Raw genomic sequence first — 13,007 nt, 5'->3', positions numbered from 1 at the left:
TATAAACTAGTCATAATATACAAGTTTCATTGGTTTCAGTGTTAGATAATCCAAAAATTTAAATTTCAGGTAAAATCTTAACTGTGTGCATGCTAAATGAACAAAAAAGGCTAAAATACCTTATTGTAGCAATTTGAGGGCTGTAATTTGACACTAACATAATTGTTACATAAAAAAAATAATGTAACATGATTTCTGACAACAAATGTGACCAATTTTCACTGTAAAGGGTATGATTTCTAAAAATAGAATTTCTCATGCCTGTCAGTAATAGGTATAAAACCACTAATTTATAGCCCCATTGCTTTCTATGTTAAATTCTGCAATTTCAAGCATAAATGGCTACTTTATCTTAAGTTCAAATAAAGTGGCAGTTATTTCATGTCAAAACTGTACCTTATGCTGACTTGTGCTGAAAAATTCAACATACCTTTAATTGCATATTAGAGCGTACTGGTTCCCGGAAGTTTGATAGTACAAAAACAGGAACTTCTGATCTGAACAACAGGCCAAATGAGCCCTCCTATTATAATTTCCTATACTTCTTTATTATTCAAATAAAACTTTCAACAAGGGTTCTACAGTGACCCCAAGTCCCCAAGCTTTCATTTGATACTAAAACTACCCAAATATTCCCACTATTGACAAAGATACAGCTATGCGTAGGAACTATTTTGTTTAAAATATGTACTATTTTCTTGTATGTTCTTTCCGACCGGGCCTGAATTAGTGGTTCTATACCTGTACAGAGGTTCAACTGTTTAGTTACAACCCTGTACAGTGGCTCAACTGTTTAGTTACAACCCTGTACAGTGGTTCAACTGTTTAGTTACAACCCTGTATACAGTGGTTCAACTGTTTAAAAGGCACAAAAAAAAAAACACATTTACATTAGGGAATAACAAATGTACTTTTTGTCATTTTATCGGGATGTAAACACATTGACCGAATTACAATTTATATGAAGCATAGATTTTGTTTGGTTATCTGTAACACCAGTTAATACCTGAACCATATCAATAATTTGACTTAATGTGTGAAATATGTTACCAATTTATTTTGTTTGATGCAGAATATTATGGACAATTTAGCAACAACAAAAACATAAAATACTAAAAGAAAAAAAAGGATTGAAAAATTGATTTTGTTTGTATAGTAATTAACAGCAATTTCCTTGTTAACCAGCATCTACTATGATAAGTGATCAGAAATCTATAGGTTGCAATTGTGTAGCAAACTTTTATGCCTAAGTAAAATGAACAAATTCTATTTTATTTGTCAATGATTTTTGCTCTTGTGGCTATGCACAACTTTTTGTTGATTTAACTGAAAGGTAAATATTTGTAGAGTTTTCGCACATTTTGAAAGAGAAAAGAAATAAAACGATTTTATATTGACAGTGAAAATGGGGTGTTATAATTTCCTGAAGCATCAGATGAAACCATGCAGAAATAAAAATTATTGTATTCTATGACACAAATTATTAATCTATGAGAAATAAATCATTGGTATAAATCATTGCAAATAAGTTACAAGGGAGGAAAGAAGTAAATTTTTATGGGGAAAGGGAGGTTCATTGATTGAACTAATCCAATTATTCTTTTATTAAAGATGGTCTTATAACATTTTTATAATATGATATTTTACAGTAATTGTTTAACCCTTTCAAAATGAGTTTCTTAAATGTAGGACTAGCCCATGTAATATATTGAAAGTTTGTGTTGATGTTTCAACTCAGGGATGGGGTAATCGTAATCTGTAATCGTAATCGATTGTAATTGATTACATTTTTTCCAGTAATCGACAGTAATCTGTAATCGAAGATATTTTCGATTACATGTAATCGTAATTTAATCGATTACAGCAAAAATTATGATGTAATCATCGATTACTTTTCAATTACATTTCGATTACTTTGGTAAAATAGCTTGATGAAATATAATCTATTTTATATGAAAGTATGTATGTATTCATCACTTTATAGTACAGATAAAAATAAAATGTATTGATATGACTTAAGAGTTTATCAAATGCCTTGTTTCTATCTATTGGCTCTAGCTGCTTCAACCAGATCTATCAAATTATACTGTATATCTAGCTTTTGAAACAAATGATTTTTCTTGCTGGTCAATAATTTAAGACCTTTTATATCAAAAAAAGAAAATAGATTTAAATAAGAAATAAGTCTTAAGTTAAAATATGACTATATTGCAGTAGTAAGCTTATTTGTATTAAAATTCCTTAAAGCATAATTTTCAATAATAGTTGGAATTTTAGCTTAGAATAGATAAACATTTCATTCATTATAATGTTATGACATAAAAATTACAAAGTACACGAAATCCTTTTGACAATGAACCAATGGCTATGCATTAAGATTCTTGTTCAGAAATAGAGATACATGTATCCAATTTTTGCACAAAAAATATAAATTGTTTATAATTTTGAAATGAGAATACAAAATTCTCAACAAACTTCTTGTCTTTACTAATCAGATGAACAAAGACTTCTAGTCAATAAGATGAAGACTTTGTTTTGATTTCAATTATGTCTAATTAAGAGGAGATTTACATTATATTGCCCCAGGTTATAATTGTACTCCATTTGGCAGTATTATAGCCTGTAATTAGGGAGGTTGTCAAAACAAAAGGATTAATTCATGCATGTAATTACAAATCATAAATTTTCATCTCTAAAATTAGCTGAACTAATTAATTATTCTACTTTTTTATAGTTTTTTTTTCAGAGTAAACTTTCAACATTGTAATGAACTATATTCAAATATAGCTGTTAATAATGAGTAAAAACAAAAAACTTAACTTTAGTCAGTATGACAGCAAAAATTTGCAAAAATATGGAGATAATAACCTAAAATATAAAAAAAAGTGATTGATGCAATGTGATGCCATTGCAAGAACTTTATCACCAATCATTCATATTGAAAACCAAAATTTCTAGAATTTTTGAATATTTTGGATCCTTAGACAGTAAGAGCTTCCATCTAGAAAACAACTGTCAACATAAAATTTGGAAACAATGCTTTAAATGCTATTTTTGTAAAGTTCAAAATTTCCACTATACATACATTGAACAACATAATTGACTTTGTGTTTAACTTACTTTATTTAATTTGTAATTTTGTAGCATGTAATTGACAGTAATCGAAAAGTAATGTAATTACTTTTGCTAAAGTAATCGATTGCAATCGATTACATACAAAAATCAGAGTAATCGATTATTAATCGATTACACAAAAATCCTTCAAGTAATCGATTATTAATCGATTACATTTGTCAGTAATCGTGCCCATCCCTGTTTCAACTTACAGAAGTGTGCATGGGAGACCATGACAATATTTAATTTCATGTTGACTATCTTAAGGAAAACACATAGGAACTATAGGGACTCTATACTTAGATTCAAAAAAAATTTGTTGTCTCGAAGCATTTGTTTGAATTCAAACTCTGTGTTTTTATTGTGGTGATATAGCCATTTCCTGTTGATAGTAAGCAATAATCCAACAGTCAATCAGTATATTTTTCTTGGTAAGATGGTCACAAGTAATTGTTGATGACGAGTCTATTTATCTGTTTGTGTGATAGTAAGCAATAATCTTACAGTCAATCATTATATTTTTCTTGGTAAGATGGTGACGAGTAATTGTTGATGACGAGTCTATTTATCTGTTTGTGTGATAGTAAGCAATAATCCTACAGTCAATCATTATATTTTTCTTGGTAAGATGGTCACAAGTAATTGTTGATGAGGAGTCTATTTATCTGTTTGTGTGATAGTAAGCAATAATCCAACAGTCAATCAGTATATTTTTCTTGGTAAGATGGTCACAAGTAATTGTTGATGACGAGTCTATTTATCTGTTTGTGTGATAGTAAGCAATAATCCTACAGTCAATCATTATATTTTTCTTGGTAAGATGGTGACGAGTAATTGTTGATGACGAGTCTATTTATCTGTTTGTGTGATAGTAAGCAATAATTCAACAGTCAATCATTATATTTTTCTTGGTAAGATGGTGACGAGTAATTGTTGATGACGAGTCTATTTATCTGTTTGTGTGATAGTAAGCAATAATCCTACAGTCAATCATTATATTTTTCTTGGTAAGATGGTCACAAGTAATTGTTGATGATGAGTCTATTTATCTGTTTGTTGATGACTTTTGAATTAGCAGGCAAGATTTACGGCTTGTATTTCATTGTCAGTATCACATTCAAGTCTGTTTCCTAGATTTTTTTTTATTGATTTCCACTGGTAAACATAGCATGCTTTATTATCATCTACAATGAATTTTGGCTAGAGGATATTCAAGTAATATCTGTTATTATACATTTCCTTGTCAAAAGTTCTACATTATTTGTGTATACCTATAAAGGATAAGACTAATTGTATTCACCTAATCTGCAGTCTCTTCATGTTCACATGTGTGATACAAGGTTCTGTGAAAAATTAATCTATTTCAAAAGAATAGGTACAATGAAAGTCATCTAAAATCACAATAAAAAACTTAACAAATTTACAGAGATATATGCATATAAGGGTTATCTAATGTAGAGTAATAGGAAAAGGCAACACATATGGATTTCTCCAAAAACAGCCAGAGTGTGGCTATTGTGTGCAATGCTCAAGTTTTAACAGGTTCATCAAACAAGAAGAAAAATTAGTCAAATTCATCAGCATCTTAGCATATTTGGGAAAACAGATGTCATTTTTTAAATATTTAGGTCTAACTATGTAACCTATAAGTTAGATTGTTAGACATGAGTAAAACAAACTGTGTTGATTCATTCAATCTTTCCCAAAATTTACAGGTTGCTTTACTCTTGCTCTATAAACATGAGAAACATGTTAAATGGACAAGGTTTACCCTTTTATACAAGAAAATAACTAACTTGTATTACACAATCAGAACATGTTAAGGAAAGCAAACGTGAAAAGCATCTTGATACTGTCTTATAATTTTTGTAAGGAAAATTATAAGACGTTCTTTCATATTCATATTTTTTATCAGACATTACTAAGGATGAACAAAGTCTGTGGGAAATATCAGTCAAACACCAAATCTTCATGTATGATCAAAGTTTCATCATCAAGTGCAGGAGAAAAGGATTGGTTGAAGCTTATGTTATTCCAATTTAATGTCTTAACTACTGTGTACCCTTAATAAATAATAAGCTATTGTTACTGGTGGTATAAAAACTATTAGGATGGTTATAAAACTTCTTCAGCTTATTTAACCATGCTAACTCAGCTATGTTGATAGGTTTTAATCAATTATTTATTCTTTCATATTTTGTCTGTGAAAGTCATTATTGCACACTTTGAAGGTCCTAAATTATTCATTGTTTTCTATTATTTCTTATTATCTTTTCAGTAGAAGGAAAAAGAAACGTGATTCCTTGGAGAACAGTGAAGCAGGCTCACATGATAGTGCTAGCGGGAAACGAAATAGCAAAATTGTTGGAGAATCAAATGCGTGAAGTTTGAATTATTAAAAAAAAACATTTTGTGACCTTACTGAAGCATAGCTGTGATAGATATTTTAAGTATTTTGAATCATGTCAACTTCATGTATAAGAACCATTGCATGATAAGATCTTATTTTGTTGCTAGTATTGTATACATACTTCCCAAAAATTGAAATGTTTGAACTTTTTTTAGATATGATTAGGGCATTAATTAAGGCTATAAATGTTATGTGGATAGTGCTCCATGTAATATTAATTCAATACTTTTTGACAGAATGATACATAGTTGAACAGAAATTTTCATGATTATTCATATCTTTGTAGATAATAAGTTTATTTCAAATATACTATTCAACATTTTCTGAAGGGAGAAAACTTTTTTTTATTTTCAATTAAAAGTATTTCATATATGAGATGTAATAATATATTTTCAAATTTGAATAATTTGATTTTTCAAATACTATAAAATTCTTCATGAGATTGATTTTATTGAAAGTATGCTATTAAAGTTCTCCACTTTATAATTTTATGATGGAATTTACAATTAAATTTTGTACACTCATGTAGATAAGTTACATTAAAAGGGATAGGTAAAAGTTTCATTATATTCATTGTTTCTATGATTTGGTATCTGGTATCTTTCATGACCTGTTTCTATAAAGATTTGTCCTGCATATCCGTCCATGTTCACTTTTCATAATATGATTTTGGCAGTAGAAATTTAAAATCAGACCAAACATGAATTTGTCATATCCTTCCAATTGTTATATAATATTTTTACCCGCCATTAGAATGTATGTTGAAAAGATATTTTCCTGATATTTTTTATAAATGAATTGGACTAAGATTGTATTGGAAAACGATTATTATCTCTAAGGCCACCATTATTGATTTGGGTGGAAACTTGGGACATTGTAATTTTGGCAATCATGTGGTTTATATGGTACTATTTTAACTTTGGATTTCTGTGTTTTGTTGCATAATGTGTTTTTTCAGCTTGTATTAAATAGCTGGAAGGAACTGATCTTTGGTTGTAGTTGTTGCATGCATTTACATGAGTTACATTGGACTATAATTAATTTAAATTCTATAGAATCTCATTATATTTTCTACTGATTTATTCATTTTATTTGAAAATAACAAATGTTTTTTGTGGAAACTACATAACTTCTTCTGGTTGATTAAGTTTTGCTTGTGAAAAACAGACTTGCAACATAAACCTTTATTTGGGACTCAGAAATATAAAAAAAATTGTTAAACATTTAAAGGATGTCTTGAATGAATATAAAAATATGGCCATAAGTTATGTAATTAAAACATTTTTTCTGGTTCAATATACAGTTATAGTTATTGCAGCTGTAATGAATTTAAAAGATTCAAGTTTGGTAAATTCATTTTTTTTTTTTTTATATTTCAAAGAAAAGGATTGAAATATGATATATTTCAAAGTTTTGAAATATTTATAAAACTGGTATTATTTTATGTAGAAGGGATATTTGATACAGTTTAAAATCCATCAGAAACATTTTTCATGCAGGGCCTATTGAAAGCCATGTCCTTTGTTGAATATTGACGATTTTGATACGGAGATCGGTTTTCACAATTAAAATGATCAATTATTCAGTGGTCTTTGTAGGATAAACAAATGCATATCGCCTGTCACTGATGTTTGTTGTACATTTCGTTAGCTGTCAAGCAATAAATTGAAATGGAAAAATAAATCAATTATTGATTGAAATTATATTTCTGATGATTTATCAGTTTAATGTCTGTTGCATTTGCTAATGTCATGTTATTATATTTTTATACTTTTTTTTGTTGTTATTTAATGACTGCATTTAAATATAAAAAAATAATGATTTCATTCATAGCTCTAGTTATTCACATGGTGCATGATTGTTAATGAAATCAAATAAGACATGCTTGATATTTATTTTACTTTCATATGTATTTTGATGGATTCTTTTTCATTTCATTTTGTTTTATACAGATCAAAGAAAATTTATGTTTTTAGTACATTTATCGTATTTCTTACTTCCTGGATCTTCCATCTCACACCCATGGCCAGGAAGGTTAGGGGTTCATATAAACCACCACTTTAAAAGCACTCTTATTAAAGTCAATATTTTTCCAGTTAGGTACCTGCAAATTGTCATATTGTGGAATTTTTTACCGATTACCTTAGAGCTCCAAATACCCCTTGCTGTAATGGTAGGTAGCCCCTTGAAATTCCTAGCTAGGATCCTGAGAATGATAGCTTTGTCTGAATAATCTAGTTTCAATATTATTTCTGATTGATATGCTTCTTACAAACCCTAACATGACTATTGTTGATGTAAAATTAAACATAAGGAAACCCTTAAAGGTGGGTAAATATGGAACTGTAGTCTTTTGATGGTCCCCTCTCTGGTCATTGTTAGGTGACTCGAATCTTCACGTCACAGTCCCTATAAATGTAAACTTTTTATAAAAAATTTTTTAAATATGCATAAATAATTGTGTTGACTTCAAGGTCTTCCCTGAAACAACTTGTTTATTTTTTACCAAACATTACCTGAATCATCCCAAGACTGAACTTTTGAATGTATCCAGTAACATGGCCTGCCTTTGGATAACATAGGTAAACATTACTGGTACTTATATTGGGCCAGGTTGGTCATAGATGCTAGGTCATGTAGGTTAGGTATACAGACTCCTTTGTGCCTCTTGCTATTATGTTTTACAAAACATTTAATGAAACGTGAAATATGTAAGACTTTTTCATCTCGTACTTAATCCATTCAAGAGTTAAGGCAGGTATACATGTACATTTAGAATCATGAAGGATTTGTATAGTGACTATATAGTGACCATACAAATCCTTGGAATCATTTACATATGTTTTGATGTATTTTGTCATTCTTAAAAAAATTATCTGCCCAATGTGGTGGTGACAAAAAATGGATATCTCTTTACTAATTACTAACCAACTTTTAAAGCATTTTAGTAGATTTTCTATAAGTTATAGAACATTTGCATTTTATAACAGTGCAACAGATTCAAGAACATTATATTTGATAAAATTGTCCTGAAATGTTCGTTTACAAGAACTACAGACAATGAAATTGAAAATCTATATTAATCAATAAGCTAAAAAGAAGTTAGAAAAATAATGTCAATGAAAAAATAGTTCGAATAGGTTACAGAGTTCATTGTAATTAATGAGATTTGATATAAGCTGATTCCGTCCAGGAAGTTAATTCAGGTTGTTGTTGGAGTTTGTTCATTTCCACTCATTTATTTCTTAACTGTGATATGATTAAACATGGTTTTTTATTAAGCTTTGATGTACAAGGCAAGGTTTTTGCACCTTCCATACGATTTAATCAATTTTGTTGTTGATTTGTAAAAACTCTGTTAGTATGAATCCTCCTTTTGTATCTGTTAATTTTTAGAACCAAATGACATTTTTTTAATTTTATTTCAGACATTGGTTTTATTTGTGAATGTTTATTTCTATAATTATGATTTTTATGGCTGGTGATGTAATTTCTGCCATGTTCAATGGATCTGTAGATTGCATTATTATATAATTAAGTGAACTGGGTTGATTATTTTTGTTCTTTTTCACTGATAATTGCATAATTTTCACAATTTGTCTGTAAATTATGATTACACAATTACCATTGATAGTCTAGCTAGCTTTCTGTGGTGTAGGAAACTTTGTCAATTATGTAATAGGCAATGAAGGCTGTATTTTTTGTCAAAAGAAATAGTAAAAGTATGTTAAAGATATAATAGACAATAATTCTACCAAAAAAATGCAGTTTTTGATTTACATTGCCAAGATATTTGTTTTAGAGGGTTAGCTAGGCAGACAGAATTGGTTCATATTAGTTACATCTATTTTTTCTCAACATATATAGACAAAGGAGAAGGTCCGGTAAGGGCTGATTTCGGCCTAAAATTGAAGTACATTTGATGAAAGATTTTTTACATTTTTTAAACACTCAAGTGTCTACTTCAGTCGATTCAATTAGTTAATGTAAAAGATTCGAACTGATTTGGTCATTAAAGACGCCTAAATTCAAGCTTAAATATGAAAAATCTATCAAATATGCCACAAAACGTCACTTGGTTTTTGTCTAAAATGGAAGTGGTCGCATTCGTGTTCAGTCTCAACCTTTATATATGTTATGTATCGTCATCAAATACAACATATATTTAAATATTAAGACTGAACACAAGTGCGGCCACTTTCATTTTAGTCAAAAACCATCTAAAAATAAGCACAAATGTAAAAATTTTGAAGATTCCAGTAATTTTGCCTGAATTAATGATGCTAGTACCTGATGCATGTGCATTGTGTTGTCAAAAACAGCCCATATTTATGTAACAAAAGTATTCTCCTTTCCAATACATAGCTAACAGTTTATATATTTAACAAATTTTGAAATGCTATATCTTGGGGCCAAAAAGGGGTCTATCCGGGGCTACTCCTTTATTTTTTTGCCCTACCTAAGAAAGAAGGGGGTATAGGTTTTCAAATCCATGCATCTGTCAGTCAAATTTTTTTAAAGGCTTTAGAGGCGAGTAGAAATTAATGACTGATACAAATATTATTGTTTTAAACCTCCATATAAAGGATACCTTATTATTTGACTATTATTTATGTATGGTAAAACTGAATAAAACAGAACATGAGCAGACATAATATATATCCCACCTAAATTGTTGTGTATACTGTACTTCATTTTCTTAGTGCCAAATTGGAATGTTTGTTCATGTGTAACTTCAATGTTTATAATGTACAGTTTTATTTTGGAGAAGGTATGATATAAAACCACTTTTGTCCTCTTGAATTAAAAATCAAAAGTTTATAAATCCATCAAATATCATCTTTCAGATGTTCCCAATGCATAAATTTGTCAGATATCATAATTTATCATCTTACATATTTGCTTAGGCCTTCAGACTTTTTGCATTTAAGAAAAAAATGCAAGATTCACCAAAATAGCTTCATTTTGAGATCTTGTAATTAATTTTCAGTCTGTTATGAGCCTAAGCCAACAATAGATATTTTGCCGGCAAGATGTCTTTTCAGAAAGGTAAACTGGAGCTCATATTCGATTTTACCAAAAACTAAATGTAAAACGGTCATCTAAGATCAGATATGTAATTTTTAGCATGTTTATGCCACCACAGTTACATTTCAAACGACCATTCTACACTACAGTGATCAAACTATATCATTCTCTTCATTTTATTTTGCATATTTTTGAAAGGATTAAAGAAATTCACTATTTTTACAACTTTAGGGGCCAAATGATGGTTATTATCACACCTCCTTTCTTATTGAAGCATGATTTCTGATGATTTATAATATTATGAGGAAAAGTACTATGCAAATTATAATATATTTATATATAGTGTATATATGTAAATGTACTAGATGAATATTTACTATGAAAAAAATACAAGTTGAAAGCTTAGTTTGTTTTTATTATTTATCAAATGTTACATTATTTCCCATTTAACCATAAAATCAGAATGTGTCCATGGGATGCAGGTGCTCACACCAATACAATGTAGGCAGGACTTTTGGAGGAAATGGATGGGACTTCTGTCTAGACACAATGTAGCGCAGGACTTCTGAAGGAAATGGGTGGGACTTTTGTCTAGACACAATGTAGGCAGGACTTCTGGAGGACATGGGTGGGACTTTTGTCTAGACACAATATAGGCAGGACTTCTGAAGGAAATGGGTGGGACTTCTGTCTAGACACAAAGTAGGCAGGACTTCTGGAGGAAATGGATGGGACTTTTGTCTAGACACAATGTAGGCAGGACTTCTAAAGGAAATGGATGGGACTTTTGTCTAGACACAAACTCTAAAGCCTAGTTTTAGGTTGTCATTGTCTCAAATAAACTCTAAAGGAAACAGCTGATTAATTCACGTTCCCTTAGACTGATTGATTGTTGATGGATTAATGTCTAGTTGCAAATGTTTCATTCATATGTAGCATATTCAAGGTGTGTCGCATAAGATAAAGATACCACATTTCTAAACAGAGGTAAATGTAGCAAATTGGAAATAAATTGCTGACAGATATTGAGTGCAATTACATCTCACTCGATAAAAGTAACTATTTTAAGTTGACCTCAACAAAGGTTAAAGGACCTAATGGAGAAACATTGGCATCTATGTGCCTGTCTGCATCCACATCCACAGCAAGATGTCAGTAACAAAACATTGAATGTAGTAACATCTGAAGGAGATCAATGTTGATTTGCAAAAAAATTCATGTGACCCAAATTTAATGGTCTAATTACTTTGGTTAAGGATTATGTCCTAGATGATGTAGGTTTAGTTGAACACCCAAGTTCATATGCAATTATTTAGAAATTGCGGATCATATAAACTTGTTTGGAAAAAACATAGTTTATTTATTAGTTGAAATTGGGCATTGCACTGGGATTGTACTCCTAGATCCCTGCTTTGAATGTCTGGTTTTTGTCGAGCCTGCGACTTTTGTAAGCGAGACATAGCGATCCTACATTCCGTCATCGGCGGCGGTGGCGGCGTCATCCACAAATATTCACTCTGTGGTTAAAGTTTTTTAAATTTTAATAACTTTCTTAAACTATCCTGGATTTCTACCAAACTTGGAAAGAAGCTTGTTTATGATCATAAGATAGTATCCAGAAGTAAATTTTGTTCAAAATAAATCCTGTTTATCCGTATTTTACTTATAAATGGACTTAGTTTGTCTGCCAGTTAACATTACATTCACTCTGTGCCCAAAGTTTTTAAAATTTTAATTACTTTCTTAACCTATCCTGGATTTCTACCAAACTTGGACAGAAGCTTGTTTATAATCATAAGATACTATCCAGAAGTAAATTTTGTAAAAAAAATCCTGCTTATCCGTATTTTACTTATAAATGGACATTGTTTTTCTGCCAGTTAACATTGCATTCACTCTGTGGTTCAAGTTTTAAAAATTTTAATAACTTTCTTAAACTAACCTGAATTTGTACCAAACTTGGACAGAAGCTTGTTTATGATCAAAAGCTAGTATCTAGAAGGAAATTTTGTAAAAATTATTTCCTGTTTTTCTGTATATTACTTATAAATGGACTTAGTATTTCTTCCAGTTAACATTACATACAGTCTGCAGTTAAAGTTTTTAAAACATTTATTAGATTCATAAACCATCCTGGATTTTTACCAAACTTGGACAGAAGCTTCTTACAATCAAAAGATAGTATCTAGAGGAAAGTTTTTAATAGTTTTTTCCCCATTTTTGTTGAGACTGAAAACATAGACAACAGCAAAAGTAGGCGAGACACTGGGTTCCACGGAACCCTTACGAATTTTTATCTTATTAATTTTTTTTGGTGCTTAGTACCGATCTGATAAGTCTAGAACTGCCCAACTGATTTTTACAGTTTGTTCTTGTATTGTGTTGTTTAACTATTGTCCCCGGCAGTAGGGTGATATTTAAGTGCTCATTCTCTATGTTCATGTCCCAAAACTAT

General features: G+C 30.0%; 1 protein-coding gene across 4 annotated transcripts in view; it reads left to right on the top strand.

Annotated features, from left to right (window-relative positions):
- The window catches only part of LOC127731016 (jouberin-like), an 83,794-nt gene extending 72,837 nt beyond the window's left edge, over nucleotides 1–10,957 (top strand). For 3 of the 4 annotated variants that reach the window (XM_052239793.1, XM_052239878.1, XM_052239948.1), the window contains one exon: nucleotides 5,393–10,957. In XM_052239793.1, the coding sequence (XP_052095753.1) occupies nucleotides 5,393–5,498 (106 nt within the window). In that variant the 3' untranslated portion in view covers nucleotides 5,499–10,957. The remainder of the gene's footprint in view (nucleotides 1–5,392) is intronic. The other variant, XM_052240034.1, reaches the window with a different exon arrangement.
- The last annotated feature ends 2,050 nt before the right edge of the window (nucleotides 10,958–13,007 follow it).

Source organism: Mytilus californianus, unplaced genomic scaffold (genome assembly GCF_021869535.1).
Source record: "Mytilus californianus isolate M0D057914Y unplaced genomic scaffold, xbMytCali1.0.p SCAF_1, whole genome shotgun sequence".
In the NCBI taxonomy this organism is placed as follows: domain Eukaryota; kingdom Metazoa; phylum Mollusca; class Bivalvia; order Mytilida; family Mytilidae; genus Mytilus; species Mytilus californianus.
The sequence above is the reverse complement of the archived record's forward strand: the minus strand, read 5'-3'. Positions and strand labels throughout refer to the sequence as shown.